Source organism: Typopeltis vanoorti, chromosome 16, assembly GCF_054136105.1.
Source record: "Typopeltis vanoorti isolate ZY-2024b chromosome 16, IOZ_Tvanoo_1.0, whole genome shotgun sequence".
NCBI classification, from domain to species: Eukaryota; Metazoa; Arthropoda; class Arachnida; order Uropygi; family Thelyphonidae; genus Typopeltis; species Typopeltis vanoorti.
Window position 1 is genome coordinate 37,129,991 of NC_143564.1, and position 25,820 is coordinate 37,155,810.

General features: G+C 36.0%; 1 protein-coding gene across 1 annotated transcript in view; it reads left to right on the forward strand.

The window, feature by feature from the left end:
• Positions 1 to 25,820, forward strand: part of Vps36 (vacuolar protein sorting 36) — a 211,821-nt gene that overhangs the window by 174,176 nt on the left and 11,825 nt on the right. The window contains exons 11-12 of the mRNA XM_090406161.1: positions 4,824 to 4,908; positions 15,994 to 16,070. Coding sequence (XP_090262287.1) covers positions 4,824 to 4,908; positions 15,994 to 16,070 — 162 coding nt within the window. The remainder of the gene's footprint in view (positions 1 to 4,823; positions 4,909 to 15,993; positions 16,071 to 25,820) is intronic.

Below are 25,820 nucleotides of genomic sequence, written 5' to 3' on the forward strand. Positions count from 1 at the left end.
TGTTGGATCACTCGCTATATTCACTTGATTTAGCACCCTGTGGCTTCTTTTTCTTCTTCTGACTTCATTTGCCGATGAAAAGAAAGTGATACGACACCATTGTAAAAAACGTTCAAGCGGCGGTAACCACGACCCTCAACAGTTTCCCAAAAAATGATATAAAAAACTCATTGAACGAATTAATTGACCATGCCAAACGCTGTATCAAAGCTGAGGGAGAGTATATCGGTTTCTTTTTGGTCAGAGTGTGTAGACCATTAGATTCTGAAAAAAAAAAAAATTAAATATTTGATTTATATCGATACAACATATGAGATATTATTCTGAGAATTGGCCACAGTGTTATGAACACGCACACACACACCTGCCTAATCAAGATAATACTGCCTCATTCTACCAAAAAGTTCAGACTATCAACATGCGACTGAATGACCATGATTTCCTTCCCACACATAGAAGGTGCTAATTAACATAGGATTGAACCTTTGTTGAACATGTCTTTGTTTACTTTCATGTGGCACACCACATGCTATAATCATATCTTTGGGCCTTTTAATGCATTTATGATTAAGATAAAATATTGTTAATAATTTAATTTAAAAAGGTATTTAATTATTGCTGACAGATGCCTTTCTTCCTTGAGGTAAAAAACATGAATGTTATGAATCTGGATCTTAAGTATAATATGGCACACACACGCTGCTGAAAATTACAAACGTGTCCAAGAGGAAAATCTGAAGTTTTTCTGTATTCTGAATCTGAAATAAAGAATATATCTCTCCCTCATTTTCATATCAGTTTAAGACTGTAGAGAAGCCTTAATAATTCAGGCTTCTCTACAATCTCCCCCCCCCCTCTGCTCCTTTCATTTCAACATTAGTTTAGCCTATACACAAAAGAGACCTCCAAGAACATGAGGACTATAGGCACTTTTCTCTCAGAGAAGTCACATTGTTCTGGTTGGTCACTGAGTTACTATCAGCCACAGGAGGAGTTTCTTAAATTTGCAGCTCTTATGAAGCCTGTATAACTCTTTAAAATAGTCTTAATTGTAACAAGTACATCAAACATTAAAGTTTTAGCAGATATATTTTTAACCTCTCCTGTGTTTGTTGATAACAATGGCTGTATCATACTTTGAGTCTAGGTTATGAATTGACCAAAGTATTTGGATCTACTCTAAAAAAAACAAAAAAAACATTGGGTATATAAAATTTATTGCTCTCTTTTTCATGTCCTGTGTGGGCTAGAAGGATGCTCCAGAGAGAGAGAGAGAGATATCCATATATCAAAACATGTAAAAGATGTTAAAATATTACTTATTTACACGAAACCACAAAGCATAAGTAATACTATTTATTTGATTAGAAGGTCAGATATTTCAGTCTGAAACTTAGAGACCATCTTCAGTGGCAGAGACAGTTGATTACAAATCAATCAATCAAATCAATCCGTTGTTTGCGAATGCAAACGATGGATTGATTTGAAACAGAAAGAGTCGCATGATGTTATACTACAACAGTGTAATGTTATAACTAATGTAAAGGTTAATCATAATTGAAAAAAATTAATTAATGATATGTTATTCTAATCAGGCTTTTCCATATTTTTGATAAAGATAGACAGTCATTCTGATTCAAGTTCAGGCAGTGAAGTAAGGCTTTAGCAGTCTTTAAACAAATGCCCAAATTTTTACCAACAGTGATGTAGTAGGTGTGTTACAGACCAAAGAATATTGTGGTCTGCTGTGTCTATTCCATGTTGAGCTAAGCCAGATTTATCAGATTTCCTGGCAAATATATGATCGTTGTTTTTGTATTCTTTTTTTTTTTTTCTCTTGAGTGTCCAGTTTATCCAAAGTAGGATAGATGGCAGTCACAAGGAACTTGGTATATGCCAGGGAGAGACATTAGTGAGTATTTTTCTTTTGAAGAGGGGAAACAAGTTGATAGTTTATTGATAAGTATAAAAGTAGCCACTAAATGTATGGTACTGGAAATTGAAGTACTGTGTCCTTGTTGTTTCGGTTAGATTTGTAGGAGTCAAACATGTTGTGTAGTCCTTTCTGAGAAGCCGTTTAATTTCACATATTGTTTGATATTTAAGAATTCTTCCTGTAATCGATGAGGAGTCGAACAAATAATGTTAGCACAGTAAAATACAGGAATTTTATAATTCCTGTATTTTGAGAAGGATGGTGCATAGATTGCTGAAGAATCTAGCATCCAGTGAAAGTGCTTTTGATACACTGATATAGTTAAATCGCCTTATTGTGAGTGGATGATCTAGAAAGGATAATTTGTTGTTTCTTTCAATTTCTATAGCTAATTTAATAGTATAAAAGAATGCAAAGTATTTATGGTAGCTAAAAATGTTGGTAAAGTTTCTTTATTTGGGGGCCACAGCTAAAATGTTGTTAATATATTGAACTCAAAACAAAGGTTGTGGGTGTATGGATGAGAAAAGGATGTCTTCTAGATGCTCTAAATAAAAGTTGGCTAGAGCAAGAGAGAGAGAGTGGACTTCCCATGGCAGTTCCTTCCACTTGGCTGTAGAACTTGTTTTGACAAAGTATCCAGAATGCATAATGAAGTGTAATAGTTTTACGATATCCTGTGGAAATGATTCAGAAAGTAGCTGCAATGTCTCCTTAAGAGGTACACTAATAAATAGGAATTGAAGCACACCATAAGATCAGTACATTGTATGGAAACATTTTTGAATTTGTCTAGGAAATCCAAAGATTTTTTTATAAATGAGCACAACTTGGCTGAGATTTCAGTAAGTTTGCTAAAAATTTGGCTACGTGATAAGTAGAATCCTACCAAGCTTCCACCATCTAACATCTCATAGGACAAAATGAAAGCTTTACATTCCCTAAGACATAACAGTCACCTTATTATCACCAAAGCAGACAAGTGAAAAGCTACAATAGTCATGGATTCAGCAAATTACAAAAGGAAAATTTCTCTTTTATTATGAGATCATTCAACATACCAACCAACAGGCAACTTAAGAAATTAACCTCCCTTCTAGACAAAGTTATATGTCTAGATGCAGACACCATAGAAAAGCTAAAAACTTATTTAAATTAAGGAGATATTAAATCCCACATTATTTCAAAGCTGAATAAGAAACTCAAAGATAGAAATCAAAGAGTTCCATGCCGAATATATAGAAAACTATAAAAGTTTTGGCGGGTTGTAGCTTAAGCTAAAACACATGGTTCAATACTAGGGCAACTCGTAGCAGAGGTGGGTAAAGTTCTGATCACTATCCTTAGTATTACCCATAATGTAAAACCCATCTCCTAGGAGGTGTATGATGTTATATATTATGGTGGAAGGTCACTACCCAGACCGGTTTCGACCTTTATTGGGGTCTCATCAGTGAGTAGGTGAACCTAGATAATACTGAGATTATAGGGAAGAGAACTTATATACTGTACTTTGCTATACGAGTTGTCAAAAAGGTGCACCTTTTTGACAACTTGAATAAGAAACTCTTTGATTTTCTTATTTGGCTTTGAAATAATGTGGGATTTAATATCCCCTTAATTTAAATAATTTTACATCGCCAAAATGAAGCCTTTTAGCTCTTTATTTCAGTAATTTATGGTGCACCTTTTTGACAACTCATATAGCAAAGTACAGTATATAAGTTCTCTTCACTATAATCTCAGTATTATCTAGGTCTACCTACTCACTGATGAGACCTCAATAAAGGTCAACCGGTCTGGGTAGTGACCTTCCGCCATAATGTATAACATCACCCATCTCCTAGGAGATGGGTTTTACATTATGGGAAATACCAAGAATAGTGATCAGAACTTTACCCACCTTTGCTATGAGTTACCCTAGTATTGAACCATGTGTTTTAGCTTAAGCTACAACTCACCAAAACTTTTATAGTTTGCTATATATTCAGCATGAAACTCTTTGAGTTTCTTATTTGGCTTTGAAATAATGTGGGATTTAATATCCCCTTAATTAAAATAATTTTACATCGCCGAAGAGTGAAGCCTTTTGGCTCTTTATTTCAGCTAAAAACTTATTTTGCAAGAACATCTAGGTTCTATAGTTTACCAAAGATCCATGATAATGACATTCCACTCTGTCCAATTGTAGACTGCATAGGTTTTCCTACTTATTGCATAGTCAAATTTTTAGCAAACTACAGTCACTATATCTTAGTTTCATATTTAGTGCTATAAAAATTGATGAGAAAAAGAGAAAGGAAACATGCAGTGGGAGAAAATACTCTTGAACATGTTGCTCATACAGAGTGTATCCAGTTTCCAAACCACAATATGGCCTTAATAATCTCCTCCCCCCCATACTAACTGGCAACAAGCTTGTAGAACTACTTTACTCCTGTACTCTCAAAGGTGAAGGAGGTCTGGATCCCTGCAGTATGTTTGACATGCTCTTGAAGGATATCACTTGCATTTTGTGGTTGAAGGTTGAGGAGAGAAACTAGAAGCCTTGCTCTGGAAACTAAACATGGCAGTAACCACTTCAGGTCTCTAATAAGGCTCTGATGGCTCTGTCTTCTAATTTTTGTTTAATCATGAGTAATGTATTCCCCCCCCCCCCCCAAAGAACTTTCATGTCATCCATATGAAAATACACTTTAATTATTTTATTAAATGATTTGTATTGTTTTAAATCATTTTATATACTTAGAATGAATTCTATGTCTCACTAGTTTTCAATATTATAAATAAATCACATTTGTCTTTGTCAGTGTATTTATTAATAAAGTTAAACACATTGAATAAGTGAGCCATGATATATTTTAAAACTAAGGTGATTACTTTTAAGGTTGCAGACATTTGACAGTCACGTTAAAGTTTTACGCTTAGCATCCCATAGTGACAGAGAGGAAGCCAAACAGACACAAGAAATGGTAAGGCTTAATGTTCTTACTCTTATATAGATCCTATCCTATCCCTCTCATCCATCTAGGACAGGTTGAGTCCCCTCCTAATGAGGGGTTACTGTCGTATTAATGCAGTCGGATTGCCACTCCTCTGCTGCATTCCTTAAGGCCGATATTCGTGACTGTATCCATGTGTGTTCATAGGGCCGGTTTGCCTGCTTGCGGGATGAAAAAGCCCAGATAAACTGGGGAAAAAACCCTGCTGTCCATGCTCAAGACTGGCTAACTTGGCTATGGCCGAGGAATATCCTTAAGCTCCTTACGTCGGTGACAGGAATCGAACCTAGGACATGCTTTCCCCAGGCATATGGTTGTAAATTGCATAGCCACTAGACTAACTGCACAGATGAAGTTTATATAAAATCTACATTTTATAATAATGCTGCTTTATAATCAGGTAACTGAATTGTGTATCTGTACAATATATTTGTAGGTAATTTATTGTGTAGTCAATAGCAGGATTCTATTTTGCTGCACTTTACTATAGTAAAGTGCAGCAAAATAATTTACTTTACTATCGTTTCTTTGCTTATATCTTAAAATAGCTAACTACATCAGAATACAAGGCAGGGGAGTGGGGGGGGATGAGAAGTTCTGATAATCATCATGAAGTAACAGAGGAAGAACTATGTGATTTACACATTATTCTACATATTGTCCACTAAATGTTATACACTTGTTACAACACCTGCTGCATCATTTGCGATACTCTGAGAAAAAAGTCTAACCAGAAAATATCGTTTTTGTTTTAGGTGTTTATCAGAACTTCTCAGTCCCCCTTGTATAGCTTTGTAATGATTTCATCAGTGCAGTTGGGTTGGTGAATCTGCTTTTAGTGGTGGTGGTGGCTTTGAATAACCATTTAACTTTTAACTGTCATTATAGCAAACTATTACAACAAACTCACTTACTGTAACAAACTATTTTTTAATCCTTATGAGTTGGGTATAGTGAGTCAGTTGTAGCTAAGATGCTATACTTGAAAAGTAAGGAGGATGTTTTATTGTGATAGTATATATTGGACATGTATAGATTATATCTCAAAATACTCTTTCTTCTGGGTCCTGCATGGGAGAAAGAACTTGAATCCTCAGAATGACCATTTTGAGATGTAGTCCAGATATGGCCGATATTTAATGTGGCCAGGCAATTTTTCTCCCCTCAAATTCTTAAATATTACGTTTCATAATTATTAGCTTATCCATTCTTGAGTTGCTTTATGCAGACAGATAATAATGCCTACATATTTATCTGTCTGATAAATATTATCAATGCCAGAATGCTGTTCACTTGTATATGCATCTAAAAAAAGCAGATGTGATTTTGATGAACCAAATTTACAAAAGGTCTGATGAATTTTAGCTCTAGATGGCTGTCAAAACAAATTAGATAATGCCATTGAATGCACTAATTATGCATTAATAAAAAAAATCGACTAGCTAAAGACAGATTGAAGAATGGAAAATGGAGATGTTATCCACTGGCAAAAACACACTTACTATATACATTCAGAGGCCAAAATGTTAGTTAACATATTCACGCCAGGAAGTGTTTTGCATTTATCATACCAATGGGACTTCTCATTACCATTTGTGTGCCTCTTCCACATCAGGCAGGCAGGCAGGCAGGCTCAATTGATAAGTACTGACAAAGAGAGCCAGAACTGGTAATTTTGCATTGCCGAAGTTTGGCTTCGGCAATGCAAAATTATTCCAATTAAGTGGATATTGAATCCAACATTATTTCATAGCCAAATATAGAAACTACAAGAGTTTCATGCCGAATATATATATATATATATATATAGAGAGAGAGAGAGAGAGAGAGAGACTATAAAAATTTCGGCAGATACAGGCGTATGCCAACCTTTCATGACAGGGCAACTCATAGTAAAGGTGGAGCAAGCTCGTATCACTGTCCTTATTATTTTCTCATAATGTAAAACGTATCTCCTAGGAGATGTATGATGTTATACATTATGGGAGCAGGTCACTACCCAGACCGATTTCGACCTTTTTTGAGGTCTCATCAGTGGAAGCTAGACCAAGAATTCAAGTTCTGCATCACTTCATCCTGAGTATTAATGTTTACCTCATGTATACCTGATTAATGTTTATATCAATATAAACATTAATGAAGTATACAAAACCCAGGCTGCTGTCTTAAAAAAAAAAAAAACTTCATAAACCTGAGGAGCAGTACAAGCTTGTTCAGAACAGATATTTATTAACATTCACACCCATAGTGGGATTCAAACCCAAGACCTGTTGGTTGGAAGGCAGTGTGCTATCCACTCAGTCAGCTATTCTAGGTGCACTATTATATGATGCTTTTTGCAAAAAAGATATGTATTTTTTTTGTCATGAGGCGTTCCTTGCTAAAGGTTATTAAACCTGAAATCCCTGCTTTATGATCTGCTCTGACTCAAGATTTCCATGTCTCACTTTATAGCTTTCATTTGCTGCTTTCAGACAACTGTTGCTGCCCTCTTTGACTGCTTATCTCTAAAAAGTTGATTTTATACAGTCTAATTACCCAGAGTATGAAGTTATTTTCTTAGGAGATCAAATTTAACATTCATCATGCAAACCAGCTGCTCTTCTTTACAGATTGAGCTAGCATTCCAGCCAAATCCTATGCTGTTAGTCACGATATAACCCAAATTTATTTTCCTGTCAAGGACATTTTCTTAACCAGTTCTCCCTCCAAATACTGTAGACATTTGCTCTCTTATTGGTTATTCTGAGCACAACTTTATCCACATCTTCTTTTCTACAGATCAATCTCATCCTATCCAATCACAGCCTCATACTCAATATCACAACAGCGCCCAGTAGTATGATCCCCCCCCCCCCCCCCCAGGATTTCTGTGCTAATTTTCCATGGTCTGATTTCTGTTTCTGCTCATCTAATTCAAACATCTGCTCTTACCAAATAACTAAAATAATCCTTACTGGAATGAGGGCATTGATTCTCCTCTCCTCTGCAAATGCAAACACTTGATCTCTATCCAAGGCCTGATTCTTTAGTCCTGAACAGAAATCTAGAATACTTTTGCATTATTATTAGCATTGCCCTTTCTAAATTTTTCCAATCATTTCAATGTCTGTTAATTTTTTACTCTGCTTCTTAGGCCTACAAGACCATCTTTTCCATTTTCAGCTGACTTCTGTAATGATTAAAAAAATCACTCCATTTCTTTCTTAATAGAACCTTCTCAGTGATCATCAGCATAAATCTCACTGCTTAATTTTCCATTCTAAAATTTACTTGCATCATCATCATCAATTTCCTGACAGGTACTCTCAAGGGGTGTACAGGATATGATAGTACTACATGAAAAATTTACATTGTTACTAACTTCCTATCTATAATTTTCCTTCAAATCAGTCTGTTACTTGTCAAGAACTCCAACATTATCAGATCTTATATTTCTATCATCTAAGGCACTTTGTACCGTACCATTCCACCTATATCTTGGTCTTCCTCTGGGTCGTTTTCTTGCCAACCTGGCAGAGAACACTTGTTTTGCTAATCTTTGCTTGCCCATTCTGTTTAAGTGACCATACCAACTGAGATTAGCTCTGCTAACGCATTCCTGGATGCAGACAATGTCAAGTTCTTTCCTAATATCCTAGTTTTTAATATAATATTGCCATTGATGCCATCTGTTCACACTCTAATCTTTCTCAGGACTCTCATATCTGCGGTCTCTAGTCTTTGGTCAAGTGATTTACTTCTGAAGCAGCTCTCAGATCAATAAGTTAAAAATTGGTTTGAACACTGTCTTGTATACAGCTAATTTAGTGTTCTGACTGATTTCTCTCTTATTCCATATGAATTTGTTCAATTGACTTCCTACCATACCATACCAACTTTCTTGATTCTGTTGTCTATTTCCATATTTAATTTACCATCTTCACTAAAAATCATGCCAAAGTAGCTGAAATGTTTTACTTGTTCCACAGGTTCTCCGTTCACAACGCATTTGACATTTTCAATGATTCTACCTATTTTCATTGTCTTTGTCTTTTTATTGCTGACCTTCATACCATATCTATTACAACTGTTATTCAATTTAGTCAGAGAATCTTGCAGACTTGTAGTGGATTTATTTAAAAGTATAACATCAACTGCATAAAGCGAAGAGCTGACATTAACATCTCCAATTTTGATATCATGTTTAATACCACTTTCCTTCATAATGTGATCCATATAGATAATGAATAACAGAGGGGATAATGTACATCCTTGTCTGACAGCAGATTTAACATTAAACCATCTTCCTGTACTTCCTTCAATTCTAACTGCCGACTTACAACTCAAATACAGACTTAAGTATTGCTTGATATAATGCCGCATTGACACCATATAACTGTAGCGTATTGAATAGCTTCTCTCTTGGCACCTTGTCATATGCCTTTTCCAAATCGACAAAACTTAAATACAGATCCTTGTTATATTCCCATGCTTTCTCAACTATTTGTTGTAAAGTGAAGATCTGATACTGACAGCCTCTATTTGGTCTGAATCCAGCTTGTTCTTCACCAAGCTTCTTCCACAATTCTTCTCAACCGTTTCTCAAGTATACTAGCATAAATCTTACCAGGAACACTCAGTAGGGCAATACCTCTGTAATTCTCACATTCAGTTTTATTTCCCTTTTTATATATGGGTACTATGAGAGCTCTACTCCAATCATCGGGAATTCGTCCCTATGTCCAGGCCTTCTGAACTATGCAGTGCAGCCACTGTAAGACTTTTATACCATCATACTTCAGCATTTCTGGTCAGATATCGTCTACTCCTGCTGCCTTTCCACATTTCAAGCATTTGATGCTTTCTCTACTTCAAGTATGGATATGTATTCATGACTGTATGCCTGTTGGGTGTTTTTTTACCACTGTGCTATAACTGCTTGTTTCATTTAGCAATTTTTCGAAGTAATTACTCCATACTTCGAGGATATCTTTTTCTCCCATTTTCATGTCACCTTTATCATCTCTAACTACTTTTACAGCACTCTTTCCTCCATTTCTAAGCTTCTTCAACAACCTCCAGAATATTTTGCCACCTTCTTGATATTTATTTTCTATGTTCTTGCCAAAGTCCTCCAATGACTTTTGTTTAGCTAGTTTTACACAGTGTTTTGCTTTCTTACATTTGTCTCTGTATTCTCTAAGAGCACAAGCTGATTTATTTGCCAGGAACTTTTGATATGCTTTCTTCTTTTTCTTCACTGCCTCTTTTACTTCCTGTGTCCACCATGGAGTTCTGATTTTTCTATCCTTGCAGACAACTCACCACATGCCTCTCTGGCTGAATCAATCAGGATTTTCTTCAAAGTTTGCCACTGAATTTCCATGGTTTGGTTCCTGTTCTCAAACTCTTTCATTTTTTCTTCAATAAGCTTTGTGTATTTTAGTCTACAGTTCACATCTGAGAACCGCTCAACTTTAATTTGCTTTAAACTTATCTTATATGTTTTTCTTTTCAATATGCATTTGTTTTATCCTGCTCAAGACTAAATGGAGATCACTTCCAATTTCAAATCGTTTGTACACTCTGGTGTCCTGCACAAGGGAGAAAACATCACTATCAACAATAACATAGTCAATGAGACTTTTCTTATTCCTTGCCTCTTCTCTCCATGTGAATTTGTGTTCATTTTATGTTGGAACATGGAACTTAGTAATAACCAGTCCATGTCCTGAGCAGAAATCCAACAGGTATTTGCCATTATTATTAGCTTTGCTGTTTTCTCCAAATTTTCTCAAAATATTTTTGTATGTCTGACAATCATTTCCTACTCTGCTATTTAGATCCCCAACAAGGACCAACTTTTCCTTTTTCAACGTGTCAGATGCTTCCTCTAAATCCTCAAAAAATTCCTCCACTTCTACCTTAGTAGAACCTTCTGTGGGACCATAGGCACAAATAAGTCTCATTGTCCAATTCCCCATTCTGATATTTGCCCACATCACTCTACTTGAGACTGCCTGCCATTCAAGAAGATTAGTCTCATATTTTGTGTTCAATACTATGGCTACTCCTTCTTTTCCTTGATTGTTATTGCCTGAATATAACATTTCGTATTTATTGCTCAGAAAGATCTCACCAGTTTTTGTCTTTTTTGTTTCAGTCACCCCTATTATGTCAATCTGGTACTTATCTAATACCTCAGCTAGCTCCATTTCTTTGCCATTCAGGCTTCTTATGTTGATAGTACTGATCTTTAACTCTGGTGGTGTTGGGTTGGGGTGTGCTTTCAGATTTGCATCATTGCAATTATTGCACTTGAAATTATCTAGCACTCTAGAAGTTTATCTTCACACATATCATTATATATAAATATAGAAAATATAAGAGAGGTGGTAAAATGTTGTAGAGACATTGATAAAGCTAAGAATAGCACTGTAAAAGGAATGATAAAGATAACATTAAAGGTAGATATTTTGGATTTATTATTATTATTATATAGGCACCTACATGTAGTCTGAAGACTCATCATGGGAAACCCAATCTATCTAAACAATCTATCATACCTCTCCTTAAAACCATTAATAGACAAAGCACTCACAACTTACTCTAGCAACCCATTCCACTCATTCACAACTCTCCAAGTAAAAAATCTAGTCCACACACACTAGTCCTCCCTATTAACCACACCTGTATTCTACTTACAGGGATAATCCCTTGTTCTGGTCCCTCTAGCCAAGTGCTGAAACTGCTTTTTCAGTTTCTGCTGCATCTATCTTATAAAACCCTTTAAGCAGCTTATATGTTTATATCATATCCCCTTTTTTCTCCTATCAACCAACTTTTGCAATCCACAGACCCTCAATCTGTCTTCATAGGGAACATTCCACAGGCCACTCACCATCTTGGTCACTCACCTGTGAATCCTCTGTGCCACTTCCTCATCCCAAAGAAACCCAGGGAACCAGACTTGAGTACAGTAATCCAGATGTGGGCATTTCAAGGCCTTATAAAAAGGAATAACAACTTCCTTATCTCCACTTGTTAATGTGTTCTTCAATAGCCAAGTAATCTTATGGGCTACCTTAGCATTATGTGCTCTAAACTTTAACCCTGTCTACCATCATCCCTAAATCTCTAGCTTCATCTATTTCCTGGAGTACAGTGCCATCAATGTGATACATTGCTTGTAATCTATTTATCCCAAAATGCATAACTTTACATTTCTTTACATAAAACTGACACTCATTATATTTTGCTCATACTAACAGCCTATTTAATTGTCCTGCAAGCTCTCCACATTGCCTTGATTGAGTATTATTCTACCTAATATCACATCATCAGCAAACAACTGAATATTTCCTTTCAGGGTATTTCCTATATCATTTATGTACAAATTAAACAGCAGTGGTCCCAGCACTGAACCATGCAGCACACCACTAGTTACCTGTTTTTCACCTCGATTCTCATCTCCACTTTTTGATAACTGTCCAGCAGCCACCCTTTTATACACTTAACCAGTGTCATATCCATCCTTATTTGTTCTAATTTGTGTAACAGAGTTCCATGTGGTATTCTGACAAATGCCTTTGAAAAATTCAGCAAATTCATCATGTAGCCATTTCCTTTATCCAGCTCAGCTGTTACTCTATTATAAAAAGTTAGTAAATTACTAAGGCATGAAGCCTTAGTAATTTACTAACAAAAGCAGCATGGTTGGTAATTTACTAACCATGCTGACCCTCATACAGTACCATATTTCCATCTATCTATTATTGAATTGTCTTTATGACCAATTTATCTAGAACTTTTACCACCATGCCTGAGATACTGATTAGTATGTAATTTGCTACTTCAGTCTTAGAACCTCCCTTATGCAAGGAAATTATTTTGTCCTCTTTCCATTTCCTTGAAACTCCACCAGAGCTGATACTTAAATTAAAGAACCTAGTCAAAGGTACTGCCAGTTCCCTTGCACATTCTGGTAAAACCCTAGCTGATATCCCATCTAATCCCACAGCTGGATTGACATTTATTCTTCAATATCCTAAGAACCTCCAATTCATCCACCTCTGTTCCCACATTAGTGTTTAACGTAGATTAAAGCATTAACCTCACTAGGATGCTATACCCTTGCAAAGTGGTCACTCAGTAACTCGACTATTTTATCCGCTTCTGTCTCCTCGTGACCATCATCACTCATTAAGGTTAATCTTCTGTAGTCATTTTTCCTCTTACTTGCCGCATAACAGAAGAACTCTTTGGAATTTCCTTTGGCCTGCTTGGCTAGATTCTTCTCATAATCTGATTTTGTCTTTTTTGCATGAGCTTTGTACTGTTCATGAGTTTGCTGGTCACCTTTCTCTTTATATACCCTCCACAGCATTTTCTTCCTGCAGCTCATGCTTAATGATATTACTCATCCATCTAACTCCTACCTGATTAACCCACCTTACCCTAAGTATACAATTTAATACTGCTTCCTCTAGATAACTCTCTCTCATGCACTACTAACATCCTTATTCTGCATTGTTTTATGCCATGGCACAGATTTAAGCTTTTTCTTAAGCTTGTAGTTCCACATATACCCCTTCTTGACAGAATATTCCTCATGTTGTACAATCGCCCAAGTCAAGACCACATGGTCACTTTCATCAATTGGAGGCAATGTGATCACATTGCTTATGGATAGAATAGCTTTTCTGATCCTATGACCAGGTCCAATACCCTCCCACCCCTAGTCTCCTCCATCACATGCTGTCTTAAGTAATTATCTCTTAGTAAGTGTATAAATTCTATTTCCTTCCTGCCATGTGATCTTTCTTCCTTCCAGTCTATATTTCCATAGTTGAAGTCCCCCCCCACCCATAATAATCACTCGGCATGTACTCATTTGTGCTAATTTGGTGATGCGTGTCTTCCAGATCATCTGTGGAACTCCCTGATTTATAGCATCAAACAACTGTATATTTTGTCTTGCTGGCCTTAATCTCACACCAGATTTGTTTTAATTGAACAGCCATCCTCCCACCTGTCTCCTATTCTTTTTGGCTGCAATTAATCTGCTATCATTAGCAGTACTCCTTCTTCATCCTATCTTCTCTGTCTTCTCTGAAAATACTAAACCCTTCACATTCTATCCCTGTAACTACATCATCTGCTGTTAGCCAAGTCTCACTAATGCCTGTAACTTTTGGCAAGGCTACTAACCAATGTCAAAAACTCTTCCCTCTTGTTCTTGATACTTCTGGCATTAGTGGCATTAGTATATAGAAACTGCAGCATTCTTTTAGTCTCCCACCTACCTTTACTTCTTGAATTGACTACTCTATTAAATATTTTTGCTTGAGAGACTAGATCTACACTTGGTCATTCTCACACTCACTCGCCTCATGGATACCTTCACACAAACTCACTTGCTTCCACCTTAATTGCTTAAGTTTTCCTGAATTTGTGTTTCAGCATGCTTGGTGAACAAAGCTCTTTCTAGATACCTAACACCAAAACCATTTAGATGGAGTCCATCAGCATTGCATAAATCCTTCTTTCTGTCAAACACTGACCACAGATCAACAAATCCTACACCATTCCTTCTGCCACAATCCACGTATAGACTCATTGATTACCAGTGCCCTCCAAATGCATATTTTGTTTTATTGGCCTTAATCTCAACCAGATTGTTTCAAATGAATTCCTGCCTATGTCTCCTATTTCTGGAGTAATTCCATTCCTCTTGAACAGTAGTAGAAAATATTTAAGAAGAATGCAGTCAGGAGTACAAATGAATATTTGAGGTAGAAAAAGCCATCAGAACCTGATGTAGAAAGGTAGCTTAAGTATACTGTGTTTGACCAGCAATACTCCAATAAGGAGGTATAAAAATTGTATAGTGTTTATACTGCATAATTAAGAAATCCAAATCAGAAAATTGAATATCAGTTACCCATAGTATCCATCTATAAAAAAAAGGGAAATAAAACTGTAAATATAGGGAAATTTCCTTACTTGAATATTCCAGATAAGATTTATGCAAGCATACATGGGAATAGAAAAAAATTTGTAGAAGGAAAACTGTGGAAGAACAAGCCAAATTCAAGTCAAATGGGATTGTTGTTGTTGTAAGGTGTTTTTAAGTTTAGAGTCTAAACTTAAAAACACCTTACAACAACAACAATTAATTAACATAAGATCTGATATGATAAGATCCCAAGAGAAATGTTGTTTAAAACACTACAATTATATAGTGTCACTGAGACATAATGTAGAGCATTATAAGTCTAGAAGTGAAGGAGGTACTGGAAGATGGTTTGATGAAAAATTACATGTAAGGCAAGAGTAAGCACTATCTTCATTCTTGTGCATTATCTGTATGGATTACATTATGTAAAAGTAGCATTAAACCTGACATCAGGATTGGGGATATTCCACTTGACTCTTATTTCATGCAGATTGTTATACTTCTAAATAAATGCAATACTAGTCTTCAGAATTTTAATAACTGCTATAACAAATTTAGTATGAAAATCAACAGTATAAAGGCAACCATGAAAATAGCAAGAACATTGGCTGTATCCTTAGTGGAAAAGACAAGTAAAATAATATTTCAATTATTTAGACAATATTTAGTGAAAACAGCAAATTGAATATGGAAATAGACAACAGACTAAATGTGGTATGGTGATGAATCAAGTGAACACATTGATGTGGAATATGAGAGAAATTAATCAAATGAAACTGTTTGTTTGAAAAAAGACAATGGAAGTTAGTTTACGCATTATAGAACACTTATGAATAAATATGGGTAACAGAAACTAAAAAAATCTTGATGTTTTCCCTCTACCAGAAACAGCAAGACTGGCCACTCTTGATTACTTACTCATTTCTTTATTGTATTCCACTGTAAGTTTTGATCTCTCAACCTCAAAAATGTCTCTGTAACTTAAGATAAAATATCAGTATATTAAAGTTTCTAAAGAAAACTTGAATTTATTTTAAAGAAAGATTTCGTTAAAATATTGCTTTTTTTTTTTCTTGCTAGAGTGTAAATTTTAATGTTCAGTGTTTTAATTTTAGGTGGAAAATAGAGGATCCTTAACAGCTCATGAATTATCAGAAATCCAAGGATTATCTGTTATTCTCTCTAAAGAAAGGTAAGCTCATTTCTTTGATTTCATTCATTCACATTGCATCACCTAGTGTAACAAAGGAGATTGCAATGTATGGAAAAAACTGCGGATTAGCTATAAGACAATGGTTAGTAGGAAAATTGCCTGTTTATGTGTAAGTAATGAAATATTTGCTAACTTGCATTTTCTATATAAAAATCTTCCCGTATTGCAAATGAAAATTTGAAAAATGTCATCAGCAAAACATATTTAGTAGCTATTATTAAAGTTATAGAATTTTTCAATATTAATATAAACTATTGTGTGTACACATTTTTAGAAATGTGCACACTAGGTAGTTTATATTAATATTGAAATGTGTTAATACTGGATCATTGGTTACTGAGACAAAGAAGACCAAAGTAGGTGATGTTGGTATGCCAGTGGCACTTGACATATTTGTGTAACTTGAGTCTCAGCTCAGGAAAGATCCCACAGGAATGGAAAGAATGTATGATAGTTCCATTGTACAAGTACAAAAACCAGTATGTGCAACTACTGACCTGTCAGTATCTCTGGAGTGACATTAAAGATTTTGGAGAAGTTGGTAAAAACTTGCACAGAGAAATGGGTTGACAGACAAGCTAAACTCTGCAAAGAACATCATGGGTTTACTAAAGGGTGGGTTATGTTTTAAAAATTTGCTCGTATTTTATGATAATGTTGTAGTTGATTTAGATAAAGGGAATATATGCACTCTGATACTGATTGACTTGACTAAGGCATGTAATAGGATACTACAAGAAAACCATTGCATAAAATAGAGAATATGGGATTGAAATATAAACTATTGAACTGAGTTAGTAGGTGGCTGACAGACAGATATCAGAAAGCGGTATATTGTGGGTGTGAATCTGCCAGATTTAAAGTGATCGGTGGTGTGCCCTGGAGTTTAGTCCATGGATCATTGTTGTTCAGTCTATACATTAATAATATCAGGAAGAACTTGACAGGAGATGTTCAACTGCTTGCTGATTTAATGATAGGAAGTGCAATTGGGGATTCTACTGATATGCAGCACTTACAGAATAGTTATTTATTTATTTCATGTGTGAACTACAGAAAACGTAAGAGCATACATATAAATTATTAAAAGCATACATTTAAAGAAATAGCCATTAAAAGAATAGGGATTAACAAAATACATTAAGACAGGGTTTCCCAAACTATGTTCCATGGAAAGTGAATAAGTGTTCCGTGAAAAATTACCGAAATTGATATCAGCCTGGAATGGTTTTAAATGCTGCGACAAGTTCAAACATGTTTGAAAATCAGGTGCTCCTCACTTTGTGTGTGGATTGTGTTATTAAGGCCAGCACACACTGGCCTTGACTCAGCTGCCCACGGTTGGCAACACCTCCGAGCGCAAGTGAAGTACGGAGGTATCTATTCTAGGAAACGTGTGGTCACAAGTAAGGTCAATGCAATGCGCTGCTGCTTGGCACGGCTGTAGTGTGCACTATTGCATTTTTGCAATGCAATACAGCCTGCTTATGATAGTGTGTGCTTAGCTTTACTTTACGTTGAATACGAGACCGATGATCCTCAACTCTAACCAAAGTGTTCCATTAAAATTTCAAGATTTGTGAAGTGATCTGTCATAGGAAAAGTTTGAGAAATGCTGCATCAAGAGATAAAAATGTCACTTGCATAAAATGTTAGATTTCACTCATCTAGTGATTAATATACTTTAAAGCTGTTTCGTTACACTGCATTAAATCTTCTCGGGTACATATATTATTGTCTATTGAGCAGCACTGCAGAAGATGATCCATGGTTTGTGTTTCACCACATGAGCAGCTGTCATTGCCTGTGTAGCCCCATCTGGCCATATTCTGCTTTGATCTGCCCATTCTTGAACAAAATCTATTCAGTGTCTTCCATCTTTGCCAGTCTAGATGTAAGCCGAAGGAAGAGAGCTGGCCATATTCTGCTTTGATCTGCCCATTCTGGAACAAAATCTATTCAGTGTCTTCCATCTTTGCCAGTCTAGATGTAAGCCAAAGGAAGAGAGAAAGCTTGAAACACTGGACAAATGATAATGACTGTCAATTCAATGCTGTGTCGGCATAAAGTTATAAAGTTTGGTGTGTTGAGGTTTAACTGCATATTATATTGGTGGGATGGTATTATGTTATAACAAATTGATGAGGCTAGAGATCACAGAGTTATGGGTATAGGAAACTAATGTTCAAAAGTCACATTGCAAAACATTGTAAATACAATTCAGAGGATACTTGCAATGTTGAAATGAACATTGACATGTAAGGATAAGGAAGCTATTTTGTCTCTTTATAAGGCCTTGATACAACTGCACCTGAACTACTGTGGGCAGATTTAGTCTCCTAGATTTGGAGGGAATAAAAAAAAACAAAAAAACTGTGGGATGGGTGCAAAGAAGAGTAACAAAGATGATGTTGGAATTATGAAATATAGATTATGAGGAAAGATGGATGATGGACCAAAGACATGGTAAGTAGGAGAAAGAGGGGGTGATATGGTAGAGGTCTATAAACTTCTGAAAGGGTGTTATAGGATATTGATTGCTGAAATTTATCATTATATGTACATAATTAGAGGATGAGGACTTCTGTGGAAGTTAAGTTTGTGTTGGAGTTGATCTAGATTTTTCTCTCACAGAGCAGTGAGTAAGTTGAACAGTTGCTTGTTAAAGTAGTGAATGCATCCCGTGTGAATGAGTTTAAGAGAAGGTATGACAGCAAGTGTGGGTGACCTGCAGCTTCCCTCAATGAATCTTTGACTCCTTGAGAGGAGACTCATCGAAGGGGGCCTCCGAACATCATACCAATACTTCTAAATAATAAAGCTAAGAATTATGGAAAAGAATTATCATAGTGTTAAATTAACTAAAAATGAAGTTAAACGTCTTAAACCCGAGTCACTGTCAGATAACAAGGTGGGAAATTTTCAGAATAGAATATTGTTCAATTAAACACTTTCTTAATGATAATTCTATCCACAAAAGGTTTCGGTGGTGGCAAGAGGTGATTTGACCAACAGTTCATTAGTACTATGGAAGCTTTGAAGACCTGCAGATTGTAATCTTTGGGAAATATGCAAGAAGGGGTAGCAGTTCTAAATGACAGGTAGAAAGAAGAAGAGAAAGAAAATTGTTCTGCAAGTTCTGGCATGAACTGTGAAGAGGTGATGATTACTGCTGCATGTATTTTAACAGGTTTAGAGGAATTACCATACTAATTCTGTTGAAAAGTGACCATGGAAATATCTTTAAAAAATGCATGCAGCTGTGTGAATCACTAAAATGAATCATTAAATGTACTGAATAAAAAAAAATTTAGGGTACCATCCAATATGGAGACAGTATTCAATGGTTGAACAGATTTATGATTTGTTATATGTAGTAATAGTTATTGTTATTATTACAGGCTACTCCATGGAGTCCTTAGACTCATTGAAAGGGCCCCAAACATCATACCAAGCACTATCCAACATTTATGCAGTATCTATTGTACTTTGCTTTGAACTCATTAACAGGCATGGCACCCACAACAGACTCTTGCAACCTATTCCACTCATTCACCACTCTCCAAGCAAAACACCTAGTTCTAACACCCCTGCTAACCTACACTCCTGCTCAGTTTCTAAGGATGGCTCGCTAGTTCTCCCACCACCAAACCTGTTCTGAAAAATTTCCTCTGTATTAATCTTGTAAAAACCCTTCAGTAATTTGTATGTCTAAAATCATATCACCCTTTTCTGCCTATCAACCAGTTTCTGTAACCCACAAATCTTCAACCTGTTCTTGTAAGGTTCATTCCATATACTCTTGGTCACTTGCTTTTGAATCCTCTCCACCTCTTCCTCATCACCAAGAAACCCAGGATACCAGATCTGCACACAGTAGTCAAGATGGGAGTCTTATCAAGGCTCAATAAAGAGAAATAATTACCTGCTTGTCAAAGTATGCTTCAGTAACCAAGTAAACTGATGAGCTGCTTTAGCCAATTTTATTGTGTGCCCTTTAAACTTTAACTTCCTATCCACTAACACTCCCAAATCTCTGACTTCATCAATTTCCTGGAGTACAGTTTGATCAATGTGGTATACATACAAAATTAATAACGGAAAAAACTCACGTACAAAGATTATTTAATAGTATAATTTTCGCCTGTGTGTCACAGGCATCTTCAGTACATTAAGCTCAAATTAAACAATAACTGACAATTCCAAAAAGCGCCACCTAAGTAGCTGGTGTAAGATAACTAAAAAGGTCAATAAATTTCCTAAATAAAATAAAAAAATAAAAAATAAAAAAAAGTTAGGAAAGATTAGCTGATTTGTAAAGTACTATCTCCCATAAAGGGGATAGACGTAAGCCGTCGGATCTGTTTAAGTTAGGAGAATGAAGTAGAGTTTCACATGTTTCTTTATAAAGGCGTTCCATGAGAAACTGACTTTTGTGAAGAACTCTTGTCTTTCTCCAATGAACTCTGTGTCTAGTGAAGATGGCATGTTCTGCAAGTCCAGACTTTTCAGGTTTAAAGTATTCAATATAAGATTGGTGTTCTTCTAGCCGAATAGAGGCAGATCTTCCCGTTTGTCCGAAATAAGATAATCCACCAGAGCACGGAATCTGGTAGGCACCTGGATGATTAAGGTGTGGAAGCTTGTCCTTAGGAGAAGTAAGAAAGGTGGAGATTTTTCTAAACGGTTGAAAGGCAACAAAAATATTCAGTGGTTTTAAAATTTTTGCTATACGTTCACTGATGCCTTGTACATAAGGGATAGTAATGCGCATTATTTCTTCTGTGTTTGAAGAGGAAGACATATTAAAACTACTCAAAGTTCTTTTAATGAAGCAATTCTTATAACCATTAGATAGAAAGGAAGAAGTTATATATTGTAGTTCTTTCTGTAAAAGATCGTCTGAAGAACAAAAGGAGTGGGCCTGATGAACCAGTGTTTTAATAGTTCCTGCCTTTTGACTGGGATGGTGATGAGATTCCGCATGGATATAATGGCCTGTATGAGTCTTCTTTCTATAAACTGAGAAATGTAGGTTACCATTTGGTTGGCAAAGAATTAGAAGATCTAAAAAGGCTGACTGCTTATTTGATTCTACTTCTAGGGTAAACTTGATCCTAGGATGAAATGCGTTTAACTTAAGAAATTGTTGAAGTTCATCCAAAGAGCCATTCCATATAGCAAAAATGTCATCGACATATCTGAACCAATGAGTAGGTCTGGGAGAAATGTTGTCAAAGATACGTCGTTCAAAATGTTCCATAAAGAAATTGGAGATAGCAGGAGAAAGAGGATTACCCATTGCTGTTCCTTCAATTTGTTGATACAACTTATTTTTAAAGGAAAAATAACCAGAATTTATTACAAAATCAAATACGTTTACAATGTCTGAAGGAAATTCCTGTTGTAGTAATTCAATGCTTTCTGAAAGAGGCACATTTGTAAATAAAGAAATGTTGTTTCTTTATTTATAATTGAAATCACCCATAATAATTACCTATTTGCTGATGCATGTGATCTCCATCTTTTCCATCCGATGTTCTATAGAAGCATCCAACTGTATATTTTGTTCTGCTGGCCTCTTCACACCAGATAGCCTCAAATGTGCTATTTTCACTGGCCTGCAGTTGAACTTCTATCTTTGGTTGCACCCCCCCCTCTCCCATTCATTTCTCTGTGTCCTCCCTGAACACACTATATCCTTCACATTCTATCCCACTAATTATATCATCTTCTGTCAGCCATGTCTCACCAATAACCTATGGTCAGGATGAACTAACCAATGCTAAAAATTCCTCCCCCAAATGCTCCTGGCATGTACATACATAAAGCGCAAAAGTCCCTTAGGCCCATCACTCTCTTGATGCTTTATGTTAACTATCCCATTCTGGTGGTTTGTTACCAGAATGGGATACTAACTTAGGCATTTTATACATTCTTATACTCAACTGCCTCACTGATGTCTGCATATCCACTCGACAGCTTACCCTGCCTAAAAGCTCCTGCCAAGAGTTTGGTTAATCTTTGATTAACCCAACTCTCAAAATTGAGAGTTGATCAAAGAGACCACAGATATGAAAGTTCTGGGAAAAATTAGAGGCCTGAACAGATTGTATCAATAGCAAAATCATATTAAAGATGCAGATATTAGGAAGGAATTTGAGCACTGTTAATATTCAAGAATGTGTGAGCAGTGCTAATCTGAAGTGGTATGGTCACTTAAACAGAATGGGGGGGGTAGCAAAACAGGTATTTGATGCCAAGATGGCAGGAAAAAGACCCAGAGGAAGACCAAGATCTAGGTGGATTGATTGTTTGAAGTGCCTTAGAAAACCAAAATGCTAGATATTAAAGTATTGGAGTGTCAACAAGTAATGGACTAGAAAGGGGGATAGTAAATCCCTTTATGTTTTTATAGCCGGGTACGAAACTCAGATCGAAATCCATAGAGTTTCATGCCGAAAAACTATCGGCGAGCCCAAGTGTAAATGATCACTTGGGTAGTACAACACCAGGGCAACTCCATGCAAAGGTGGGGAAAGCTCCATCACTAACTTTAATATTCTCTCATAATGTAAAACCCAGCTCCTAAGAGATGTATATATACTGTTTTACATTATGAGAAGAGGTCACTACCCAGACCAGTTTCAACCTTTTTTTGAGGTCTCATCAGTGAGTAGGTAGACCTGGAATATTAAGGTTTTAAGTGAACATGAACTTGCATACCTCTACTATCGAATTGCCGAAGATATAGAATGTTCACTTAAAACCTTGATATTCCAGGTCTACCTACTCACTGATGAGACCTCAAAAAAGGTTGAAACCGGTCTGGGTAGTGATCACTTCTCATAATGTAAAACTGTATATATACATCTCTTAGGAGCTGGGTTTTACATTATGAGAGAATATTAAAGTTAGTGACGGAACTTGCTCCACCAAGTGTAAATGATCACTTGTTACTACCCAAGTGATCATTTACACTTGGGCTCGCTGATAGTTTTTCGGCATGAAACTCTATGGATTTCGATCCGAGTTTCGTACCTGGCTATAAAAACATAAAGGGATTTACTAACCCCCTTTCTATTAACATATTCGCTAGTAAAATAGCCTTTCGGCTTATTAAATTAGTAATGGACTAATTTGGAGCAAAATTGTTAATAGGAGATCAGTAATAATGAAAGAATGTAAACTTAATCATGCAGTACTGTCATGGTAGCCTGTACACCTCTTTAAGGTACATATCAGGAAATTGATGATGAAATAAATAAACGGCATTTATTTTGTATCTTTGGTCTTGAAGATGAAGTTGCAGATGAATAATCACCAGTGTCTAAACTTATCTACAAGCATAAATTATATATTTAGTTTAATCCTTTATCCAAGTGTAAGCAAACAAAGTTTGCATCTGAAGTATCTTCAGGACTGGAGCATGATGCTGCTGCTATGGCTGAAAAACCTGGTTCAAATCCTGTCTGGGATGCAAAAAATCTTTATAGAGCATTTCAAATGAGTATGTTTTATGTGGGGTTGGGTTTTATCCTACAATACATACAAACCAGCCATAGGATCTGTACAGTTGGCATATCTTGATAGGATTAACTGCCTTATCGTAACATTAATTAGGTTTTTAGAAAGAAGAGTTATTTGATTGTGATAAGCCATTAAGCCTAATATGTAAGGAAGTAGATGGTGTCAATGTAGCTTAGCTTAAAGCCTCTGTGGCATAGTCAGTATTGACGATGCCCTCATCATCATCATCAAATTCCTGCCATGTACCCTCAAGGGGTGTACAGGATATGACAGTACTACATGAAAAAATTAAATCATTACTAACTTCCTATCTACAATTTTCCTCCAAATCAGTCTGTTACTTGTCAAGACTCCAACATTATCAGATCTTATATTTCTATCATCTAAGGCACTTTGTACCGTATCAATCCACCTATATCTTGGTCTTCCTCTGGGTCGTTTTCCTGCCAACCTGGCAGAGAACACTTGTTTTGCTAATCTTTCCTCTCCCATTCTATTTAAGTGACCATACCATCTGAGATTAGCTCTGCTAACGCATTCCTGGATGCTGACAATGTCAAGTTCTTTCCTAATATCCTCATTTTTAATATGATATTGCCATTGATGCCATCTGTTCACACCTCTAATCTTTCTCAGGACTCTCATATCTGCGGTCTCTAGTCTTTGGTCAAGTCTTTTACTTCTGACCCAGCTCTCAGATCCATAAGTTAAAATTGGTTTGAACACAGTCTTGTATACAGCTAATTTAGTGTTCCGACTAATTTCTTTCTTATTCCATATGAATTTATTCAATTGACTTCCCACGATACCAGCTTTGCTGATTCTGTTGTCTATTTCTATATTTAGTTTACCATCTTCAGTAAAAATTGTGCCTAAGTAGCTGAAATATTTTACTTGTTCTATAGGTCCTCCATTCACAATGCAGTTGATATTTTCATTGCTTCTGCCTATTTTCATTGTCTTTGTCTTGTTATTGCTAACTTTCATACCATATCTATTACAACAGTTATTAAATTTAGTCAGGGAATCTTGTAGACATCTAGTGGATTTATTTAGAATTATAACATTGTCCGCATAAAGCAAAGATCTGAGATTAACATCTCCAAGTTTGATATCAGGTTTAATACCACTTTCCTTCATAATGTGATCCATATAGATAATGAATAACAGAGGGGACAATGTACATCCTTGTCTGACACCAGATTTAACATTAAACCATCTTCCTGTACTTCCTTCAATTCTAACTGCTGACTCACAACTCAGATAAAGACTAAGTATTGCTTGATATAATGCCCCATTGACACCATATAACTGCAGCGTATTGAATAGCTTCTCTCTTGGCACCTTGTTATATGCCTTTTCCAAATCGACAAAACTTAAATACAGATCTTTGTTATATTCCCATGCTTTCTCGACTATTTGTCGTAAAGTGAAGATCTGATCCTGACAGTCTCTATTTGGCCTGAATCCAGCTTGTTCTTCACCAAGCTTTTCTTCCACAATTCTTCTCAACCGTTTCTCAAGTATACTTGCATAGATCTTGCCAGGAACACTCAGTAGGGAAATACCTCTGTAATTCTCACATTCGGTTTTATTTCCCTTTTTATATATGGGTACTATGAGAGCTCTACTCCAATCATCGGGAATTCGTCCCTCTGTCCAGGCTTTCTGAACTATGCAGTGCAGCCACTGTAAGACTCTTATACCACCATACTTCAGCATTTCTGGTCGAATATCATCTACTCCTGCTGCCTTTCCACATTTCAAGCCTTTGATGGCTTTTTCTACTTCAAGTATGGATATGTATTCCTGACTGCATGCCTGGTCAGTGTTTTTTATCACTGTGCTGTCATCACTGTTTGTTTCATTTAGCAGTTTTTCAAAGTAATTACTCCATACTTCAAGGATATCTTTTTCTCCTGTTTTCATTTCACCTTTATCATCTCTAATTCCTTTTACAGCACTCTTTCCTCCATTCCTAAGCTTCTTCAACAACCTCCAGAATATTTTGCCACCTTCTTGATATTTATTTTCTATATTCTTGCCAAAGTCCTCCCATGACTTTTGTTTAGCTAGTTTTACACACTGTTTAGCTTTCTTACATTTGTCTCTGTATTCTGTAAGAGTAAAAGCTGACTTATTTGCCAGGAACTTTTGATATGCTTTCTTCTTTTCCTTCACTGCCTCTTTAACTTCCTG